Below are 24,249 nucleotides of genomic sequence, written 5' to 3'. Positions count from 1 at the left end.
GATGTAGGGCAGAAGTAGAACTGACCTTCAATAAAAAACCAGAGCTGCTGGCACTTGCACAGGAGCTGGGTAAAAACAATAACGTAATTGCTTAATGGAGACAAGGCCTCTGAGGAATCCCTTCTGCAAATAACCCGATCTATCTCAACTCCAGCAAACCCCACTCCGCTCTATTCTCTCAGCAAAGAGAAGCTTGAAATACGGTGCTGGGGACACAAAAAAGGAACAGCTTTTCTCCCCTTTTTTTAACCACCTGAAGAAACCAAAGCAAACAAAGGCGCAAACTCGGGAAGCCCAGCCCAGAGCCGGCATCAAGGACCGGCTCCTCACGCCCAGAGGACACAGCTGACGATGGATCGGGGCGCATCTCTTACGTCGGCAGGGCAGATAACAAAACCGAGCCCCTACAGCCACGCTGCCCTCCGCAAACGATGCCCCTGACACCTCTTTGGAGAAACAGCAAGGAAACGATCTTCCTACGAAGCACTAAAACACGTGCGGCGCGGACATTGATGTCAGAACATTCTTTACACCCAGCTCCTTCCCCGCAGCGCCCCGTGGAGAGCCGAGGCCGCCGCCGAGCGGGCGAGAGGGCGGCTTCGTCCAAGTGCTGGGAAACAGGAAAATACACCGCGCCCCGCCGGATCTTTGTTCCCGCGGCCGAGCTCGCCCGTCGCTGCCGCCCTGCGCCGCTCCGAGGGGCCGCAGCCTCCCCCACCGCCACCGCACCTGGCCGCGCCCCCGCTCCCACCCCGCGCCTCGGGGACGGCAGGGGAAGGGAAGAAGGAGGGGAAGGGAGGGGAGGGGTCGCGCCGCCATCCGCCGGGCGCGGGGAGGTGACGGCCGCAGGAGCGCGCGTGCACCGCGGGAGGGCGGGCGGGAGCGCGGCCGGGCGGGGGCGCGCACGGGCCGGTGTGCGAGGCGGAGAGCGAGGGGAGGGCGATAGTGGGGCGGAGAAAGGCGGCGGCGGCGGCTTCGCTGCGCTCGGGGCAGGCAGAGGGGACGGGCGCCGCCGAGCCGGGAGACATCGCGGCGGCTGCCGGCGCGGGGCATCCTTCCTCATCCCCGCCCCCCCGCCCTTCCTTCTTCTTCTTTCTCTCCTCCGTCGCCGTCCGCCGGGGCCGACCGCGAGCGGAGCGCCGATCCCGGGGCGTTTCCGCGGCTCCCGTGCCGGCCGACACCGAGAGGAGCGCCGGCCCCTCCCCGGCGGGCCGAGCCCCCCCCTCCGCGCTCCTTGCCCGGGGCTCGGCGGAGAGGGCCCGGCCGCGGCCCCGGCTCGGCTCGGCTCCCGGCGGCGGCGGGCTCGGCGAGGATGTCGGGCGGCGGCAGCCGGGAGGAGGAGCGGCGCAAACTCGCCGACATCATCAACCACTGGAACGCGAACCGGCTGGACCTGTTCGAGATCAGCGCCCCCACCGAGGTGAGCGACCCCGGCGCGGCCCCACGGCCCGGGCCGCCCGGAGGTGAAGCACCGCGCCCGGCGCAGGCCGCGGCCCCCGCTTCGCCACCGCGCGGCCGCCGGGCAGGGAGCCGGTGCGCGGCCAGTGCCCGGGGGTGGGTTGCGGCGGTGAGAGCGTGGGGGAGACGGAGAGGAGGAGAGAGGGAGAGGGAGGGCCGGGGCCCGGCGGTGGGCTTCGCTTTGTGTGCGCGCCTGGCAGCGCCCGGCTTTGTGCGGCACAAAGCAACCTGCCGGCCGCGGGCGGGAGCCGGGGCTGCGCCGCCGGGGCGTGACGGGCGGCGCTCGGCCGGGAGTGCGCAGCAGGAGCAGGTTCCTGGTGCCGAGTTCACATGTTGTACCGGAAAAACACAGCGGGCAGTTTGTTCCGAACCGACTGGGTGTTGCTCGCGGCTCAGAGGCTGCGTTTACTTTTCAAATAGAAGAGGCCACACCCTGCCCCTGTCCCTGGTCGCTCTGCCCGGGGCCGTGCCTCGTTCCGGGGCCCTTCCCGCCCGTGTGCCCGGGGAGAACGGCGGCGAATTCACACTTGCTCTCGGCCTGGCCCTGCCCCGGGCTGATCATTAACTGAGGGCTCGGGAAACTGCGCTCGCCCGGTCTGGGGCTGTCCTGGCTTTGCAGCCGTGTGCTGGCTGCAAAGTGCCGTTCTCAGGTTTTTCCTTGTGCTTTGGGGATTTTCAGTGCTGCTTGTTGCAGGTTGCCGAGCAGAGGGCTCTGTGCTATTGCGTACACCTTGCGGAATCTATCCTAACGCTATAGCTCCTTGCGTTACATAGGTCTCACCCGTATCCCCACCGGCTGACAGCCACTTGCTTCAGAAGCGGGTTGATGCTGGTGTAGAGGATCTGTCGTGACCGTGTTTGAGTACACAGCACCCTGGGACTGCAGGGTGACTGCTGTCTCATGAGTGCATCCATCCATTCTCCATGCGTTCTAACCCCAGCCCCTTCTCTGTGTGTCTGGGGGACGTTGGACTCCTGCTGTGTTGCAATAACTGGTTTAACAACTCTTATGTTTTTTGGGTCCGCCTTACGTGTTTGTCATACTGAGCTTGGCTTTGCACAAAGCCTCCTTACAGCTGCTATAGAAAGAAACATCGATTCCACTTGCATTAGTTCCGTGCTTCTGTCGTTCTATAGTCTTTGTACCACGGTAGCTCAGCGCTGTCAGCAATGAGATTTATTCCAGTTGAACCGCTGATGGTAAAAATGAAGTGTATGGATATCTCTGAACATCTAAGCTTCTTAAAGTACTGGTTCTAATGATGTTTGGTAAGACTGCAGCTGTGTCTGCAGCAAACTGCTGACAGGTGAAGTGCATTTTCCTTTCAGATAATTACAAACCCAAAAGCTCGTGTTCTTCCCAGGGCAGTGGGTATGACCCCAAGCTGCTGGAGTTCAAGAAGTGTTTGTGCAGTGCTCTCAGACTCAGGGTTTGGATTTGGGTGGTGCTGTGTGGAGCCGGGGGTTGGTCTCAGTGATCCTTGGGGGTCCCTTCCAGCTTGGGATATTACATGGCTACCCTGTGCTGATTCAAATGTGGCAGTATTTTCAGCTCCAGTGGTGATGTGATTGTTGTGAGTGCTGTTTGTCAGCACAAATGAAGGGCCTTTGCCAGACTGTTTGAGCCCCAGCAGTCCCCAGTTGTTTCCATGCTGTTCCTACTGCACCTGAGCAGGTGCAGTAAGGTGGATATATGGCTTTTGCTATGGGGTCGGATGGGATTGCTGTGAGCGATTGAGATGTGGCAGTTGTCTGGCTGCATTAGTGCTGGAGCAAGCACGTGCCAGCGCTGTGAGCTGACACCCAGAGCTCCCGTTGTTGTACATATCGTGTTTGGGGTTTTGAGAGCTGCTACCTCGCAGTGATTCTCCAGGCGTTGCTTCCGTGTAAACAGTCTGCGTAAGTGACTCATCTTCTGTGTGTCCTATGTAGCAAGAGTAGGCATTTCCAGAGCAATGAAACACTTAATAGTAGGGTTTAATTCATGTATTTGATGAAGGGGGGAAAATAAAAGAGAAATTAGCTCTGGGAGTATGGTGCCTTTCACTGTCAGTACCTGAACCCTATGTGGCCCACTGATGCACCTCAGCATTAGCTTGGAAGGTCCCATTCCCTGATGTGCAGTAGTTGCTCCCAATCCACCAGGTCCTTAACCACCTCAGTGCAAAGTGTCCCATGTGCTTTGGCTTTGAATGTACAGAGTGGGATTTTGAAGCAAGTTTGAATGCGTGGTTATTTTTCAGGGAAGTGCTTCATGAAATGAATCAGTTTAAGTTCCTGTTAATATTTCAGTGTCCTCAGGGATTAGGTATCCACTTCTCTGCGTGCCTCTCTTGAGCGCTAGGCACAAGTTGTTTCCGAAAGCACATTGCCTGGGAGATGGGGAAAAGCAGCGGCCTTGGGTAGAGCACACACGAGTCTTACTCCTAATTTTCTCCTGTTATGTGATATGAGTGGCTACATCACACAGCGCTGCTTTTCCTTAGCAAGACAGTGAGCAGGTCAGCTTCTGTTCTGTGCCAACAGCGAAGTATTTCTCTCTGTGTATTCCATGTGAGGAAGACCGGGGACTCCTTGGCAGTACGGGTCTTTACCTGCTGATGCTGTCACTGAAGTCACATGTAGGGAGCAAGATGATAATTTTAACGCTGTGAATTTTTTACCTGTTTTAACACTTGTTTTGAGAAAGCTGCTAACAGTTTGCATTCTGTTTGCTCTGAAGAAATTGGTTCAGAGCAGTTCTGTGGCTTCAGGGGCTTATAAAGGTTCTGTTTTTCAAGTTTTAGCAGCTAATGCAAGTAAACTAACCGTGCCATCAGGAGCAGCGCTGGGTGCAGATCCTTCCTTGAGAGCTCTGCAGCACTGAGGTGAATGTGAACTTGACTCACATAAGCATCACTGTCTCTGCTTTAAGTGATGAGACAGCTATGCATACAAGAAGTCCAGGAAAAATAGAGCAGGTTTTTGGGAAAAGCAGGCTGAATCATGGTTTAGTTTGCAGGTAAATCAGCAAACTGAAAATGAAACAGAATGTTTATGCTGTTCTTTAAATGTTTTTATTTTCTCTTTTCTGTTCCTCTTTCCTTTTCCCCATTTCCCCGCTATTATCAAGGTTTTGAATGCTTTTCATATCTGCGTTACTTCTCCCCAACCCCTTTTTCCTCTTAAGTTTCTTTAGCTATGAATGAAAACCCAGTAAGAAGCATCCAGACCTTTTATAGGAGGAAATAAATTGAACTTTGGACCTTGTTTTGAGCGTTAGGTGATTATGGTAACCAGAGTTCTCAAACAGAAGAAACTTTGCTTATAACTTGGTAACAAGCGCATTGTATTGAAGCTTGTAGATTAAAAACAAAGAAACAGAAAAACCGAAATTATAGGGTTGGGGTTTTTTTCCCTTTATTATGTAAAATGTCTACGGAGACTTTAGAAAAGAGCAAGAATAGCAAAAGCATTGTGGACTGATGCATTTATCACTGTCAGATAAAATAAATATTGGTCCTCCTGGAAGCATTTAATGTGTGGTTTAAAGCCCCATAGGTGAACTAGGCGTTATAATTATTGTTGATCTTGATGGCAAGGTATGGTTTCATCTTTGATGTGTGCTTTGATAACTGTATGTGGGAGGAACGGAAGAGTGTTGTTCTGAGCAGGGTTTATGGATTAGGAATGAATGAGAGCAGCATTTAATTTCTACTTTTTCTGGGGAAAAGCCCCTCCTGTTCTAAAAAGTGGCTCTTTTTGGTAGTTGTCCAAATAATTGTTGTGGTGGTGCCTGGTATATGCCGTGAGTTTGTGATCTTTTCAAAGAAATTGTGCAGGTTGGATATTGAAATCCAATGAAAGCAATAAGAATTAGAGGTCTTTTAAGTTTTAAGACCCCTGTGGATTCCTATCTGCATGGTTGCTCACCCTTTCGCTTTGAAAGTTTGCCTCTGTGACTCTGAAAAGACTCATCTTGTTAAGACTAGGACTACCAATGGCTGCCTATTGCATTATGGATAGTACTGTCCGTAACAGTGGAAGTCTGAAGGTAGGCAGGTGTATAAATGGTAGGAGTGCTTGTGCTTTCTTCATACATTACATTATTGTTACCATATGATAATACCCAGGCAGTCTGGAAAGGTATATTGGAAACGTCAAGGACTGATGCCTACATTTTCAGTGGGTTGCTGTCACTAAACAGGCACAGTTAAAGAGGAGGTTAAAACCCTGAAGCATTGGTTATAGGTTAGCAATTTCTAATAATTTCTAATTTCTAATATTCTAATTTCTAATAATAAAAATTCTAATCTGCATCAGAATGTCTGGAGGAAAGAAATCATGAGCAGAGGTCTTCTCATTTACATTAGAATGGCTATTTGGAGACCAGTTCTGCTTTGACTGAGTAGAAGTGAATAGTCTTCCTTCACAAATGAAATATAATTGCTGCTATCTGGAGGGTGATAACCAGTTTGAATTAAGATCTTGATCACAATCTACAGGCAACGTAATAGCATGAAGATGTTTTTCTTCTAGGAGAAAGCTTGGTGCTATGCCTTCAGTATTCCCTCAGTTGTTCCTTGTCTTGGTGGCTAACTAGGTTCATATGACTGAGGCATAATGGCTTTGAAAATTTCCTCCTGGTGTGTGAATCACTGCTTGACTAAACGGCCATTGACAGGTATTACTTTTCAGTTGAAAAAAGCCTAGACCTCTGTAAATGTTACTGATGTACTTGGTTAGCACAAATGTACCCTTTCAGATTCATATATTTATATACATATATTTATGATATATGTACATGGAACACGCTTTAATGATCTTCACGGATAAACTGACTTTGTAAATGATAAAGTGTTGCCTTCGTCCATAAGAAATGTTCACCTAAATGGCATAAAATTTAGCTGAAAGGTGTTATTAGCTGAAACGAGCTGGTGTTTGCGATAAGGTTGTAGATCATGAGAAAGCACTTGGAATTTATCTTTGTGTCAATATTTGTGAAGCTGCTTTGTTACAAATACAGGGAAATACATTGTGGCTATCCATATTTGAGAGCATTTCATTGAAGAATAACTTCTGGCTTTGGTGGGTGTGTCTGAAGAAGGTGGAACTGAAAATCACAGTGTGAAAAGATACGCTGATATACTTCAGTTCTGATAAACTTAAGTGAAGTCAAATATAGCAGATGTTCCTGATAAGTAACCAGAGTACTTGATCTCTCAGAATGTAGAACTTCATGCTAACGGAAGCCTCTTCTGAGGTTATGTCTGAGTAAAGTGATGCTTACATAATCTTGGATTTTTGGTGATTTTTGGTTAGGAAGAAATATTTTTGTGTAAAATGCCTTTTGAGCGATGCTTATCTCAGTGCCTGGAGATTTATGAGATCATTACTTGAGTCTGTTTATTTCTGCTGTTGAGATTTTTTGCACTGATTTTTGGAGATATTTTCCTTTTGCTAAACAATTCTTAAATCAGTTACTAGTATCCTCAGATCCTAACGTTTTAGGAGGATACTTTCTGGACTGGCTATAAAATACCAACATGGGAATTATTTCAATAACTGATAAATAGAATCATAGGATGGCCTGGGTTGAAAAGGACCTCAAAGATTAGTTAATCTTTGTTCAATAATGTTCAATGCTCCTGCTGTGTGTAGGGTTGCCAACCAGCAGACCAGGCTGCCCAGAGCCACATCCAGCCTGGCCTTGAATGCCTCCAGAGATGGGGCATCCACAACCTCCTTGGGCAACGTGTTCCAGTGTGTCACCACCGTCATTCTGATAATATATATTTTTTAAGAAGTCAAGATGAAGACAAGTGAGCAACACATCTTGTGGTTATGTGTAACTCAGAGTTAAGCAAAGCAAAATAACCAACCATTATATAGTTCCACACTCATTGTCTTTTCTACTTCTGTGTAGACTTTCCTGGTTTGCATCAAGACGCTCCTTTTATTATTTGCCAAACAAACCAGTGTATAGTAATTAAAGCTGAAATTTACAATAGTGACACTAATTTTTAGTATTTTCATACCAGTTCAATGGCTTCTGTGAAGGAGGACTTCTTATATTATCCAAGTTGTTCCTCATATGCTGGGCTTGGTGTTGTTTTTGTTTGCTTGTTCTCTTTTGTAGGCTGCAGAGATTTTTGTCCCTCAATCTTTAACTGTGGATTAAAAAAAAGTGCTTTTGTTTGTTTGGGTGACTGTGCCTGTCCAGAAATTCAGAAATCCCAGATGAAAACAGAGTGCAATTGAGATAAAACTCTATTAATGAAAAGTAGTTCAGATTTAGCAGAAGCACTTGAGCTGTCTTTGTGAACAGATTGTGCCTTGTGAACTTCTGTGTAATGAACAAATGTATGGGTACGATAACATAATACTTTGCAGTGGGAGGGTAATTTTGCCATGTGATTGGTTTCCCTCAGTCATCAAATTGCAGCTGCCTTTTGTTGTCCAGTTTGGTTCTCTAGACAAGCTAAAAGATCTGCTTTGACATGAAGCCCGGTGTTATCTGCTTGTTTCAGTACTTATGGGTTGCTGACACCTCAAGATGCTCAGTGATTTCTATTCTTTCTCTGTTAGGGGTTTATAACTTGGTAAAACCATTTCATGTAGTACTTAGGGATTATGGTCATCTATGTCTGTTGCAGGTTTTAGCCTCAAGGTTCTCAAATTTGAGATGATGTTTGATCAGTATTGTCATATGATATACCTTCTACAGAGCAGCTTTCTTTCCTTTTGTGCTCACCTGTGAGCTGGGCCATCAGATCAACTCCTCTTCAGATCAATACTGCAGTATGTTTTTCTTTCTGGGTTTTGAATCTCTACATATAAATGGAAAGAATCTAGTGATAGGATATATATGATTGTGCTTATGAAGGTTGCGTGTAGTTACAGAATCATAGAATGGCCTGGAAGGGACCCCAAGGATCATCAAGCTCCAATCTCCCTGCCACACACAAGGTCACCAATCTCCATGTTTCATACTAGGCCAGGCTACCCAGGGCCCCATCCAACCTGGTCTTGAACACCTCCAGAGATGGGACATCCACAACCTCTCTGGGCAGCCTGTTACAGCACCTCACCACTCTCACTGTGAAGAACTTCCCCCTGACATCCAATCTAAACCTTCCCTTCTTCAACATAAAACCATTCCCCCACGTCCTATCACTGTCTGCCCTTTTTACAAGTTGATTCCCCTTGTTTTTATAATCCCCTTCTGAATACTGGAAGGCTGCAATGAGGTGTCCTTAGAGTCTTCTCCATGTTGAACAAGCCTAGTTCCCGCAGCCTGACTTTGTAGGACAGGTGCTTCAGGCCTCTAAAACTTTCATCTTGTGTATGTTTGCTCTCCCCTGTTCTGGTCATATGTTTGAGAACAGGAATAACAGATCGACTTTGCAGGTGTTTTTTCTTCTAAATTTTTTCTTGCTTGTTTAAATTGTTTGTCCTAAGAGCAGTCATCAATAGATTTCTGATTTTACTCGTGTACTTCAAGGGTAGAAGATACATTATGCTTCAAAATAGTGAGGAGTTACTATAGTAATTCCTTTCGAGGATGTTAGAAAACTGTTTTGTAATGTGGCTGGAAATTGAGTGCTTGAATGCATGATTCTATTCATGTACTGGGTAAATATTTTGTAATAGATTTTGTTGAATACAGCTTTGGTTGCTATACAGTGCTGGCAGACTCAGACAAAACTGATGATGGATGTTAACGGCTTCAAGGTTGGATTGTTTGTTTTAATTGTTCATTGTTTTTATTGCTAATTTGGTACATAGCAGTCTTTTGTAACTAGAACTGAGGAATATGGAAGGTCTTGCAACATCTTACTACCTAGTACAAAGTGTACAGTTTTGTGGTGTCCTCTCTGAAGGCTTTGCCCTCCATGTGTCTGAATTTCTGTGCTTCTCCATGTTGGAAGCGCCTCTATAACAAAGGTATCTCTAAGCACAGGAATGAGTTGTCTGTTGGATAAATAAATACTGTTGCCAAAGCGTATTGCCCGTAGCAGTAACTAGAAACTACAGTTTCAATGCCTATGTTTTTCAAGCCTCCTCCGAGTTGTTTAGCAATAGCTTTCTTTTTTGTCTGTCTTGTCTGTCAGTACACCTTACAGGCAGAGATGCAACTTAATTGCAGTGTCATGCTTTTCCATATGTAATCATTGTATCGCTCACAAAACACGGTGGAAGATCCTATCTCCCTTCTCAGTGCATATTAGTGGCTGCTGCATGGCCTGCGGTTGGGCAGAAGGGTTCAGACAACAAAGAAACCCTCTCCTCCCCCAGTGCCTGCAGCAACAAAAGGTCTCCTTTTCCCTCTGCCCTCCCAGTAGTTGCTCTCCTTTGAACAATACAGCGATTTGAAATTTTAAATAAGTAAATAAATAAAATAGGAGCCTTTCACCATTTTGTTGTGATTCTCAATTTTAGACAAAACTGTTATTGTGGGATCTTAGCATCTTCACTTGAAAAGCATCAACACAGCGCTGTCTGTGACACAGCATCTTCATGGATGTTTGTGGAAAGATGCCTAATCCTACCAGGTTTTGTTCTGGAAAGCTTTGTATTGATAAAATATCCTTTATGAAAACCACCATATATATATATATGTAATATTTAGTGCATATATCCAGACATTGTGTGCTACTTGTAGGATGCTGGGGCTGTTATTGGGAAACACGTGAGTTGTTTCCATTTAAAGTGATAGTCTTTCTGAACACAAATATGATTTATTTCCAGTGTGGACAGATGGAAATTTTAAGAGCTTTTTAACACCTGCTCTGTGTTTTATGGCAATTGAAAGACTGAGGTAGATTTTCACATCTAGAGAAAGAAAATATATGTATATATGTATGTATATAAGAATTTTTGATGGAAACACAGCACTAATAAAGGCATTGCTCAAATTTGCTACTTAAATTGCGTGGGTTCCATGTTGTATGCAGTGTTTGCTATACAGAGATGAAACTCAAATGCAGTTACTTAATGTTGTTGCATTTTCTGTGTGTGTATAATTGTGCTTTGTTGAAGTCTTTAATTTAAAATACTGCAATTTAATCTAGTATTACAGAGTGTTTTTGTTGTTGTCATGGTGCAACAAGGGCTATTCCAATAAATTCAGCAGCATTCTCCATCATAAACTGTTTTGAAGCAGATAGGAACTGATGTGTAGGCAGTCTGTAGTTGCGATTGAAGCTGGAGTATACGGTGGGATCTGTGATGACTTTAACCTTCACGTTTTGTGGTGTTCAAAATTCTAGTAGAACTTTGTGACTACTTGGTTGCTTTTGTTTGCATGCTTTGCATTCTCACCTGCATTAAGGTTAAGTGTCAGCTCAGGAAATCAGTGCAGCAAATGTGCGAGGTTTGCCAAACTTGGAAACTTTGGCTGCCTCCTCAAAGAAATATTCCTTCATTGTGAGTGATGAACGTCAGGTGGAAGCACAAAGGTTGGACAGCATTACACCAACATGAAACAGTTGAGTGTTGAAGCAAAATATTGTACAAGCACTCTGATAATGGATGCTGAGGTAATAACCTACTAAAACTCAGCACTTAGCTGAACTCCTGTGTTCCAGCGTTTGTCTCCAGCTGTTTGAGCATCCTTGTGTGCATGGCTGCTTGTAGATATCTGCTCTTGTTGCTATGAATGCACACTGATCAGTGCCCAGTCGTCTTAGAACCCCTCTCTTCTATGCCACCCTCCTCAAAAAACCCACAGCCCTAACCCAGACCCAGCAGTCTTCTGCTTAGGGTGAGAAATACCAAATCCAGCAGCCCTCAGATATGTGCCTCCTGCAGCGTGGGAGCCTTGCCAGGAGTGTGACCTAGGATTGTACAGCTCTGGCATTTGTGAGCTGCACCTCCAGCTTGTGCTGACTGTACTTTGGAGTCTAGAATGGCTGGGCTGATGCAACCAGGCTGCTGCTGGTGACACTGTGGGAACACGTTTTCTTCTAGTGGAGTGGAATAAGGGGTGCTTTTTGCTTGCTTGTACTTTGATTCAAAACCTTAGACATGCTCTTGTGTTTCAGAGTTCCTCCTCTTAATATAGTTAGAAACCAGCACGTGTTCTCTGTCCTGAGTACCTGCTGGGCTGTGACAGAAGGAGTTTTAGGGATTAACCTCAGGTTACTGACATGTCTATCTTCTGCAGATTTTAGAAAGGCTGAAAGTTTTTTATGTACACACGTATCCTGTCCACTGCCCCCTTCCTCACCTGCCTCATACTTTCTGAGGTATGGGGGAAGAAGGAAACTGGTAGCACTGACCAAGCTGGTACCATTGCTGCTATCAGATTGCCATCGTGCTGGTTGTTTTCTGTGGCTTGGAACAGTCTGTCCTTCCAGGCTGTGATTGTGAAAGGCAGAGGTATTCTTTTTCTGCTTCCATCCAGCAGTGGCTTTGAACTGATTCTTACTGCTTTTATAGCAGTCAGAGTTACCGTATAGTAGCAGTTGATATTTGCCGTGGCCCTCAGAAATTTTGCTGAGACCTTTCTCTTCCTGATCTCCCACCTCTGATATCCAGCTGGTGTTAAATGATGGCATTTTAATTTGTTCTTAATTTGTTTCAACAGTTTGTGTTTACCTCTGTGAGGTATGACTGAAATAAAAACCAAGGCAAAATACTTGGTATCCTGCTGAAACTTAAACCTTTTGTCGGGCAAAGATGCCAATTTGATATATACATGTGCAGGCCTTTTTTTTGTTGCTATTACTGAGCTTCCCTATTTATGCAGCACAAAATAGCACACTATGGTCTTCTTTGTTTCCATATGTTGACTAATGGCTTGAAATATTGTTGACTGTTTTGCTTAGAATGCTTTACTAGCGTCTTTCAAAAGCAAAATGAGATTATTTAGATCATCCTTGACTTCTGTCTGTGCGCAGTTGTGGTCTCTTAATCAGTGTTGTGTTCATTTAAAAGTCATCTGGTATTCCCACTTTGATTTAATAGTTACAGGACAGTGGGATGGGAAAGCAGCAAAGTATATACATGATGTAACATGTTGGAAATTGTATAATACATTTGGTACAGAAATAGAAGCCAGATTTTATGCATGTATGCAGTTGCTATTCACTAGGTCGTGCTAATTTTAGATTTCATCTTATAAGATATGACCAAAAACCTTAGCATCCTCACTTGCCCTGCTGCATTCCAGTTTGATGTTATGTTGACTTGTACAGTATAGTTGAGATTGATCCTGTATGAACTGTTCATTATGCCTATCACGTTCTGAAAGAGATGCTGCCCAGGGAGGTGGTGGAGTCTCCTTCTCTGGAGATATTCAAGACCTGCCTGGACGCCTACCTGTGTGACCTGGTGTAGGGAACCTGCTTTGGCAGGGGGGGTGGACTCAATGATCTCTAGAGGTCCCTTCCAACCCCTACAATTCTGTGATTCTGTGAGATACCAAGTACAGAAGAAATTCAAAATCCCTCAATGCTTTCTATTTGAAGAGTAAACTAATAAGGCAAAAAAACCCTGACCCTGACCACCACACACCTTGCTGAACTAGTTATTCAAAGTCCCTAATGTAAAGAAAATGTGTGTAATAGTTAAATAAAACAGCTTATATATTCTTAGGCAACACCGTATAGTCTTAGTTAACGCCATATGAAAAATCATGTGCATTTTTAATTTATTTTTTGCTTCTGTACTGTACAGTATTAGTACAAAATACAATATTCATACAACTCAGCCTGAAAAAGTTTACAGTCTACAGAAGCAATGAAAGAAAAGAGTAGCTGTCACAGTGGGAGGGATTATTTGCTGCTAGTTAAAGAAGACAAAAAGAGGTTGGGGATGCCTCCTGTTTTAAATACCTTTCCTCTTCTGTGTGCTGCAGCCTTTGCTTCTTGGCAGATTCTTTTATACGGGTCAGCTTTTCATATTCTCATGACACACTGTCACTAATGAGAGGATAGACCTGTCTTTTGCACAGCTTTACAGCTGTATTAATTCTGATTTGCTGCTGGGATTCTTTGGGTAATATCGTCAGTTAAATCCTAAATTGCTTCATGGTGAGTCAGAAGATCCTTGAAATCTTACAGGGTAGTATCGCCTACATTAGCTGTGTTTTATTATCTGAGTAAGCCGAAGCAAGTTACTGAATGCTTTTGTAATCTGAGCCTGTTTAAACTCGAAGTACTCCTGTACGCTGTTAATCATCTGCATTAATGTTTGTATTGTAACTTGTCCTTGGTCCATGTGCCACTGAAACGACAGCGCTTTGATAAGCATGAAATTAAGGTTATTTAATAAACTGTACTTCAGAGCAAGAAAATGCTTGAAAGTAAGCAGCCGTTTGTTCTGTACGTTTCAGTGCAGGTGGAAGTTTCTGAGATAGAGTTAACTTCTTATAAGAGTACAAGTCATCCAACTGACTGCAAAATTACCAACTGGGCAGGATTGCGTTGCTTGCTGAGAACAGGAGTTCATGCGTCGTGACGCTGATAGAAACTTTCTTTTGGTGACTCTTGTTTAACATGGCTGCAGAGTCTGGTTTTGGATAACCCTGTGATTAAAAACAGTCATTTGTCATTGATGAGAAGAAATCCTTACAATAAAAATGGTATTGATTTTTTAAATGTGGCTCTTTTGGTAATGAAATGTGCCCCGTAAAGAGTGAAATGCAAAGTGTCAATTCCCAGTAGAAAGTTACTTTCCTAACTGGGAAAGTGTTTTGTGCTTTGTTGCACTGTTATTTCTTTTAATGTGCATTTGGTGCAGGTTATAGAGAGCTTAAATAGTGCGCATTACAAAATAAAATTGAATATAAATTGTTGGAAGATATATATTTGATTTTCAAACTTCTTATTTTTTTTCTGAAACTGAAGTGTGTTCTAGAGCATTTGAATCCTTTTAATAGTCTTTGTGTGTGTGTGTGTGTGTATAAACATATACATATATGTTTTTACCTTGTTTTAATAGAGAGAAATGATTTGACCAGGACCTCTCCTGTCAAAATTTGCTTTTTTGAGATCACAATATTCTTGAAGCAACTGTGAAAATATGCCTTGTTTTGCCATGTAAGCCTTTCTGATGGTGTAGGATGGGCTTTCCATTATATTAGTAGAAGCTGTGTGTCTAAGCTCAATATTTCTTGACCATGGCTTATATAAAGAATAGATGTTAGAATTACTGTTTCTCACTCTGATGTGAGTTAATCTGACTAATCACTATGGCCCAATCCAAGTGGTAGAGCTTTCAAAATTGACAACTATGCCTTCACAGGGAAACTTCTGGGCCATAACTTCTGGCAACTGAAACATACATTGACTCTGATATGAATTTGAAAGGTATGAATCAAAAAGACAAACAAAACAGCTGTTCTCTTTTCTTGGCATCAAAAACGATCCAAGCTAGTCTTCCTCGTTTTTCAGTGCTATGTTATCGTGTAATTACTTCACATCAAGAAAGACTTTCATTTTTACATTAAAAAACACTTGCAAAGAAACTGCCACAAGTTTCTTTATTTCTCTGGTTAGCCACCTGCCTTCTGTGTTGTGAGTTTCCATACTCATGACAATCAAGACTGCATTTTTGTATTACTGTGTACATTAGCTATCTGTCAAACATACAGTGATTACACAGTGAAAACTACTGAGTGTCAGAGTTGCTCTTAAAAGACAACAAGGTGGTCCCAGTGTGAAAAGTAGTGTCAGTGATGTGATTTACCCTTGTCCTCTGTACGTGAGCTGTCTTGTTGATTGCTCTGGTACCCACATTACTGTTTGGAAACAATTCATTACTGGCAGATGGAGAAATACTGTACAGGTTTTACAGTGAGTATTTTAAGATAAGTATGGTCAACCACAATTGTACTGTGAATTTTTCTCCATAGGGTAAGGCTATCATCTTCTTCCTAATTATTTTTGCCTTTCTTCAATGTTTTCTGTTTTAAGAGTGTTCACCAGGAAGGCTACTCCTCTAGTCCTTGTGAATTTGGCTTTTTTTTGTTTCACTTTGCTTTTTTGTGTGTGAGAATCTTGAAGTAAACATGCTGCTTTTAGAGTCTGAAGTTCAGATACATTTTGGGCCTTTTTACCTCCTCTCATCCCCACTGTGTACTTGTGCGGATGACTAAGAAGTCTGCAACCGGACTGTTAGCGTAAGAAGATTTGTTTCTTCTCATTGTATCTTTTGTGTTGCTCTACTGCATGTTTTTGTTCCCCCTTTCTTAGTTTTTCTTGTGGAGATCTGTTGCTTTCTGTGATTACACCCCAGAAGTTGTATGACTGTGTTTAGCATGTGGGTTGGTTGGTTTTTAGTTCTTCTAATTCTTCCTGTACCACTGGTAGCCCACTTATGCTATAGTAACCAGAGGAAAGAAGCAGACTGGTAGTAATGGTGGTAAATCACTTTCTCAGATGCACTTGGACGTCTGACTGGAATCTCTGGTAAACAACCATCGATAGTAACATACAACTTAAGGAAATCTCACCACTTTGAGGATATGGAACAAAATACTCTTTTTTGGTTGTTTTTGAGCACCTCTGCTTCCGAGTCTTTGCATTAAGTTTCTGGGCATGTCATACCTTGTCTAATTTTGCATTGTTTTGGGGTTCTATAATCTTCCTTGAAGAATGAACCAGTGTTAAAAGAATCATCCTGGCATCCCCTGACAAACTACTTAGATACAAAGTATGGCTTTATATTCCTAAAGTAAAAATGAATTGGAGGCTGGTTGTAGTATGTTGGACTGGTGAATGGAGTAAACAAGCTTATTTTAGTCTTACCATGCAATAATTCTTGTGATTATCTTTGAGAAATGTTTTCAGGCTTATATTTCTCTTTATCTGTATTGAAAATGAAATCATTACACAATTCATTAACTATAAATGCATTCTACAAAATAAAACTTTTCATGTTTTAGTAAACAGTCAAACAGGGAAACAGGTTGGGTAGGTGGTTGCATAGCTTTTGTCATGGAGGTTTTTGAGACCAGACTGAATAAAGCTGCAGGCAACCTGATCTGACCTCAGAGGTGACCTTTCTTTTGGCAGGAGATTGAATTGGAAACCTCCTGATGTCCTTTCTTCCACTGGAATTACCCTGTGATCTTAGATGCATGTCTACCCATTCCAGTTCACTTCTATCTGGGATGGACTGCATTGCATTAGTTGGTTAAATGACTTGCGATATGATGTAGAACCACTTACCTAGGTTTTAGTGTTTCTATCTGTTGGACTCATACCAGAAGAGAAATTGAAAAACATTATGCTGCTACTTAAACTACTGTATTTAGCTTTTTTCATCTCTTTTTGTTTTATAGCCCTTCCTGAGACTTAAGTGTTGGCATATCTTAATATCAGCGCTATCCAATTGGTCTTTTCCTATATTATTTTGTGCTTGTAGCTCAGCTTGCAAAGCGTATGATACCTGCCTGACTGGTATAATGATCACTGTTTTCTGTAAAATGGCAGCTTTGGAAGATTGATTAACCTGTCCTCAGTGGATGTTTAAATAAAATCATAAAATACTTTTGGGTGGAAGATAACTTGGGACTATAGGTCCAATCCCCTGGGGCTTCCTAGGGCTTTATCCAGTAAGGACTTGAAAGTCCCTGAAGATCATGCTCTGTATGACTTCTCTGGGCAACCTTCTCCACTGCTTGACTGACTTCATCGTGAAAAAAACTTACTTAAATTCAGTTTAGAATCCTCTTCTTTCAACTTAATGTCCATGATCTGTTGCGCTTCCACCATGCACTACTATGATGATCCTTGCTGTATCTTCAAGGTGGCTTCCCTGTAGATACTGGGACCTCTTTTGTGGGTTTCCCTAAAGCCATCTCTTTAACAGGTGAAACAAACCCTGTTCTGTCTATCTCTGCTCCTAAGATAGTTTTCTAGCCTTCTGACTATCTTGTGGCCTGCTGAATTTGCTCCGGTTTCCATTTTTCCTGTATGAAAGGGCACAAAACTGGACTGATGAAGATAATCATTTTACTTGATGTAGAGCCTGTACTCCTAACACAGCTCAGAATGCTGCGGCCACCTTTGCTGGAGGGCACTTCTGACTCATGTTCAGCTTGGTGTCCTCCAGGAGCACCAGGTCCTTTTTTAGCAGAGCTGTTCTCCAGCCCGTCATTCCTGAGCCTACATTCTTGCAAGGCACTGTTCATTTGAGTGGCAGGATTTTGCATTTGTCCTTGTTGAATTTTGTGGAATTAAAAAACAAGCATTCAAAAGCCAAAAACCAAACAAATAAACCAAAACAAACAGAATGTATTAAAAACACCCTTCCGGAGCATCTTTTTATGAAACATTTGGGTATGCTGAGGGCAGAGATTGAACAAGATTCTAATATTGCAGAAGGTACATGATTACAAGTTGTCTAAATTCCACTCTGTCCTTTTTCCTTTTCCTACCCCTGTACATTTCCTCCTGCTCAGGATTGGAAGCCTACATGAGTTGATGGAATAAATTCTTGCAGTGAATGAGTGTTACAACCTACTTTAGCAGAGGGCTGGATTCTGCTTTTAGCAGAAGTCTGGCCTTGATGTAGGTCCCTTCCAACCCCTACAATTCTGTGATCGTGAGAATTAGGTTAGATCTTTAATTTTTATGTTGATATGTCCTTATTGTAATATTAATTTCTGATTGCTTTTGGATTTCTAACACTGTATTGTGTGCAGTACAGCATTAACAAGCTTTTTTGTACCAAATCTCCTATTTTGTTGTATTTTGAATTATGCTGTGTCTGTGTTACAGATCTCTGCATGATGTCTAGAAGAATCTTTACAAAATGGTGCGTGTTGCTTGAGGCAAACCGTAGCTGCTGAATGCATCTCGCATTTGTGATCTTTAAAAACAGAAAGCTCTGTCTATGAAATGTTAATTTTAACCATGGACAGATCTTTTTCCATGGTATCAGAACTTCAAAACATCTGGTATAGTTGGTTAGACAGGGAAATTAGGTTAATTGCATGGAAATAGAGCCACGCTGATAGTGTAACATTTTCTCATTGAAACCAGTACTTTAGCAGTTTTTCTAAGTAGACTGTAATCTCAACTGGGTAGGAATGTTTAATATCGCTAATCTTTGCTTCAATGCAGTATTTTTACCATTAAAATTTGAAATACTACTTTGGAATCTCTTAATTCTGTAAGTGTTCCAAGGCCAGAATTAAAGTACAAGGAACATAAAATGAAATAAGCCAAGCATGCAAAATCCTCAGAACTCAATATTAAATCTTGTATTTTGATACTGAATTTAAATGAGGTTTTAAATTACCTTTTCCTGCATGTTATATTGGAACCTAAGTTAATACAAACTTGTTATCCATTCCATAAGTGGCTTCAGCTGTTACTCCCCTTGTCTGGATGCCTGTTCTTAGATTTCTACCTGTAAACATGGTTAGAAAGTGCTGTAGGTTGTTTCTCTTTCTTGGGGCACTTGTTAACAAGTACATCAACCCCATACTGATCCTTCAAATCTTCATCAAGACTAATAGTAGAGCCACCTTACCTTACATCACAATGAAGTGATGATTAAAGATACTTCATGTACTGGTAACAAATTAACAACATTTATAAGGGGGAAGGGCACTACCTTGCTGCTGTTGAGAAATAGAATAAATTCAGAAAGAATGATCTTGCACAGAATACTTAATGTAGCTAGAGGCTCCCCTTCCCAAATGTGTTGGAATTAAGATCAACAGTTCTAAAACAGAAACTGAAAATATATATATTTTAACTTGGGCATATATATTTCAGCTCTACTATTCAAATAGTTCAAGGTGATTTCTGACCACATTTCTGTTTGCAAAATGTCACTAAAATCTGCCTTCTAGTGCCACATGATATTATTTTCTAGGTTATTTACGCTATTATGAAGAGAACTGCACAGGAAGTGAGGAGCTTCCTATGTAATCAAGTGGTCAACTGTTGTTTCCTCTATCGGGAATAGAGTTGGGTATTACTCACAAACACCAAACTTTCATTATTATCCTGAGCGTGGAGCAGCGACTCTAAAGCTATAGGAGTGGGAGAGGAGAACGCAGTGGCCATGATCGAATTACTGCAATTCTAGGAAGAACGCTTTTTGACTCGTGTGGTTTTAAGGTGTTTTCAAGTGGTTCTTTTTTTTAATGACTGACATAGGATGCTATGGCTTTCCGTATTACAATAAAAATGGTCCTATTCTTTTCAGTTAAATGATTTACTAATTGAAATATAGTCAGATTATACTTCAGTAGCCTTTGTCAGGCCTCTTATATTGAGTTTCAAAAGCACTGTTACTTTCATAATGTTGTGTTTGTTGAGGCTTGGACTATTTAAATAGATGTTTCAATAGGAGGGATGAAATGCCTTTAATTCCCATACATATTCAAGTTATTACTATCAGATAGTGCTAGCTAGCTTTTGATATACTTCCCAGTCTGTCAGGATCTGAATCAGCAGAGATGCTCCTTGCTTCTGTAAAATACTGTTGTTGGCTTTATTTTGAATACCAGTTGCTGCACAAGGGAAAAATACAAGCATGTGATTTTATATTCATTTCTTCAGCTAGCGATATGGCTTTCTAGTAGCCAAAGATTTCTCCACTCACTTCTAGTTCAGTTGGGTGTTCTGTAATCCCTCCTTTAGCTTCATGGAGGAGGTTCTTAAGGAAGCTGGGGGTCAGTTTTTGGTTGTTTCAGAGCTAGTCCAGGGAGGAACACCCATCATAGTTCACAGAAGTGCTTGCATTGGAAAAGATGGCAGTGACAGGAAATAAAATTGGAAGCAAAAGAAATATTTTTGTTGAGTAGGTATGTAGGTTGCTCCAAAAGAAATGCGTCCTATTTATTTCCATGGAAAATGTAACAGCTACAAAGAGCACAATAACACTATTTGATGGAGGAAATTCACTGCTACAAAACACTTATTTTTCAGCATACTCACCACCATTAGCTATGTGTTTTCACCAATGATGAACAAGAGCCTGCATGCTACACTCAAAAATCTACACAGTGGAGGTGACCCACTGTAACCACTACTGAAATGCACCACCCACTGCCTCACTGTCCACTGTTTGGTTTCCATGCATATTCAGCAAGCATCAGTGAATGTCAGTGGGGGCCATTTTTTCCACGTGGAGGATATCAATGACACAGCTTTGCTTCAAACACGTTCCCTTGTCAGACTCCATTCTGTCAGGCCGCCCCTCTGCTGCTATCTGTCTCATGGCAGCAACATGTAATGGAATGTTAGTGGAAAGGTTCAACTCCTACTGCCATACCACCACTGTATGCCTCTGATGCTGTGACCCAACATAGTAAAATAGGAGGTATTACTTCTGGACCAGTCTGAACATGCAAGCATGGAATATATTTAAATGTTTAGGACTATTTTGAACTATCTAGCTTTTGTGTTAGCATGAAAAAAAAGTCAAAGAGAAACCTCACAAAAGAGCGAATGCAGGATCAGTATCAGTCTGAAGATATTGTAGGTGGCATTACTGCAGAGAAAGCCCCTTTTTCATTTGTCAGCAAGTGGCATTGTTTTCAAATGCAACTAAATGAAACTGAATGTCATTCACCAAGCACCGTATTTGGTAAATTTGTTGCCAAAGATTATATAACAGGATTAAGTAGGATCTGTGAGGGGAAAGCTATCAACAACTAAACTTTATCAAACTGCTACAGCCATCACAAAGCTTTTTTGAAGCTGGCCACGTCCTTGGGTAATCTCACTCTCCATTAAAATAACCAATGACACTAATGGGCTGTTTTATAAGCTTTAAGAAATAGCATCATTTCTGTAATTAAAAAAAGAAAACTGAATTCAGATTGATGATGGTACCTGCAGGGTTTTCTGAGTAACAGGACTAAGAAGAAAAGCAAACTTGTTTGGACTCTCTCATGGTTGGAAGTTTCAATATGGACCAAGTATTTCATTTAGATGTTCATAAAGTTTACTGTTAATGCATCTAATAATGTCTCCAACTGAAGTGTTTTCGTTTCCATTTGTACCTATTTTTGTCTGCAGTTAATGAATATCTCTTCTTTTGGATGTGTGGCAAAGGTGACTTCAGAAAACTCTTTTGGCTCTTTGCGTGTGTGTGCTCAGACTGAAGCTACATATAAGCACTATGGGTGTGCATCGTGGAGTGAGATCAGTAAATGGTGTCATAGTCACTTTAATTCAGCATTGCTGATCTTGGGTTTTGTTTGCTTGTGCGTGTGGGTTGTTTGGATGGGTTTGTGTTTTTTTCAGAGCTGATATTGTCAATGATTATCTAGTGCAAAGTTGCTTTTCTGAGAAAAAGAGGAAGTGAGGAAGTATTTGGGGTAGAAAGGAACAGCAGTAATCTTTCAAGAAGATTCCTCCACCTATTTCTATCCAGAGCATTTGTTAGAACAAGATTGTGTTTCAGGTTACATTTTGAAACGGTATTATTCCTTCTGTCCTGCTTGACTGAACTAATATACTTGGAAAATAACTTTTTGAAATCCAGTCAAGTTTTGGAGTTGACCCAGTGCTATCTGGAATGTATGAACTTAATGATTGCAGACCAAATTCCAAGACGGTGCAACAATAATTGTACAACTGGAACAAATTAAAATGTTGCATGTTAATGTCTCTTGAGGTAGTTGAACTGGTAATAAGGTTAATGAAGCTGGCAACAGGCCTGTGCAGTTCTGTGCTATCACATTGCTTTTTGGCAAGATCTTGACCTGCTATAAAACCTTCAGCTATGTCAATTTGGCAGTGAGCTCTTAACAGCGCTGTAAACAAGAGAATACAGATTGAGAGTTCTTTCTGCTTAGAACCCGTTTTTCCCCAAGTTTATATCCTCAGTATTCATCCCTTTTAGGTTTTGTGTGTTGTCAGGTAGTGTCCTCATACATTTTGCTTGGTTGTTTGATTCTTCACGTTTGTAGGTGCGCTGAGATATCTCAGAGAAAAAGAAGAAAAAAAGTGTATACGTACTTTACTCTTTTTACACTGCTTTTAAAGTGGGCCCAAATCTTGGTAAGCTGGGAAATTTGGGTCCAGTCAAGAGTACATCTTGTATTAAAGGTTCATGTACCTTTTTGAGTTTCATGGTATATCTTAGTTGTGCCTGTCTGCAAAGCCTTTGGTTTTTTTTTTCATGTAGATTCCCCGCTGCCCTTTTTTGTCTGCTCTGGGAGAATCAGGTGCTTGTTTCCTATTAGGCTTGTTAGCATTCCTACCATAAACTACTGACTAATTATCCTGGTTGCCAGAGCACTTGCTTGCAGAGTATCGGATAGCATCTGCGTTTTTCTAGTTCAGTCAGTGTGGCTGGATACCTTAACCCTCTGCAGTGCAGGTTCCAGCACATCCCATAGGAGCGCGGAACTAATGAAACATGGCCAAGTGTGTCAGTGCAGGGAAGAAGTTGGGGCAATCAGTCTTCGCCGGCTCTGTCAGCTGAAGAGTAAATATGACACAGCCCCTGGTTGTATTATGCAAATGGGACCCAATTTTGATGTTTTCTCTTGATGCTCTGTTGCACCATACAGAAGTTTGATACTAATATAGTAAAAATGTACTGCCGATTAGAAGTTAATTGAGGTGCCCATTTAAGTTATTTGCTAGTGCATTTTTTCTGTCGTGCAGTGTATGTTTTTCCTCATATTTCCAGTAGCAAGTAAAAATGAATATTACGTCTCTTGAGTGGTCAGATAGAGACAAGATTTCATTTCCACAGTGAAGAGAGAAGCTGTACCTCAGATTATTCTTAATGATGTTTCTCTGCCAAGATTTCTGTCGGAAACAATTTTATTTCTATAAATTATATAGAAAATATGGCATAACTGTGGTATCCAAGGGCTCCTTCTGTATTTCAGTTCCAGAAGTGCTGTTAGTAGTAGAATATTGTAAAATGTATTTTATGACTTTTTGAAAGTTATTTGTTTTCTTGAGGTTTGTGCATTTGGAGAATGAGCCTGTGTGAGAGAGATGTGCCATTTCAGTAGCACTCCACAATTTCCACTCAGCTCATGAGCAATGCCAGTCTCTTCTGATATAGTTCTGCCATATCAGCATCAGCATATGCAGGGGAAGTTTTCTTTTGTGCTGGCGCCACTGTATATAATCTAAGCCTACTTTCTCTTTAAAAACCTCCATTCAAATCTTCACTTGTTATGTACAAGTTCAAAAGATTCCTTTGGAAAGCCTGTTTGCCTGTAGCTTTAGAAATAGCACTTTGAAAGTTGAATTGCTACCCCACACAGGAACACCTTTTTTGATGTGCTGGTAGCCTCTTCCCTACTGTATAAACGTGCATGAGAAAGCAGGGGGACAATGAAAGGTTTCCTGGCTGCTGGCAAGGTGAGCTGGTGACTAAGGTGATGCTGCATCACTGAGCAGGTGTGAATAGCAGAGCAGATCAGGCTGGATGGATCATCTGCTGGCTTCTCCTCCCTTCTTTGTTCTAGCGCTTATCTGACCTGTACACAGGCCTCAAGGCACACCCGAGTCAGCACAGCCCAAAACAAAGAAGTCCCTATTGGCTTATGGGGCTGTAGAGGCTCTGTGCAGGGTCAGGAGTGTGCTGATGCTAGTGGAAAAGTAGGAAAGAATTTCTAGCTTGGCCGAGGTTGCTGCTCCATGGTTCACAGAAGCAAAGGAACAGTCTTCAACAAAATAAATAGGTGAGACCCTTGCTTTGTTTATTTATTTATCTTTAACATATAACTGAGAAGTGCTACAGTGGATACATATACGGTGGATACATATACAGTGGATAGCCTGTACTACTCATTTTTCTTCTCCTAAGTGTTGTGGAGATACTGACAAGTGTGCTTAGGTCTGCAACAGTGACAAGGTGCAGGCA

General features: G+C 42.3%; 1 protein-coding gene across 21 annotated transcripts in view; it reads left to right on the top strand.

Moving 5' to 3' along the window:
* Nucleotides 1–1,286: 1,286 nt before the first annotated feature.
* The window catches only part of AFDN (afadin, adherens junction formation factor), a 106,907-nt gene continuing 83,944 nt past the window's right edge, over nucleotides 1,287–24,249 (top strand). For all 21 annotated transcript variants that reach the window (XM_015857974.2, XM_015857965.2, XM_032443953.1 and 18 more), the window contains exon 1: nucleotides 1,287–1,420. In XM_015857974.2, the coding sequence (XP_015713460.1) occupies nucleotides 1,313–1,420 (108 nt within the window). In that variant the 5' untranslated portion in view covers nucleotides 1,287–1,312. The remainder of the gene's footprint in view (nucleotides 1,421–24,249) is intronic.

Source organism: Coturnix japonica, chromosome 3 (genome assembly GCF_001577835.2).
Source record: "Coturnix japonica isolate 7356 chromosome 3, Coturnix japonica 2.1, whole genome shotgun sequence".
Classification (NCBI taxonomy): Eukaryota; Metazoa; Chordata; class Aves; order Galliformes; family Phasianidae; genus Coturnix; species Coturnix japonica.
This window is presented reverse-complemented; position numbering and strand designations above follow the sequence as displayed.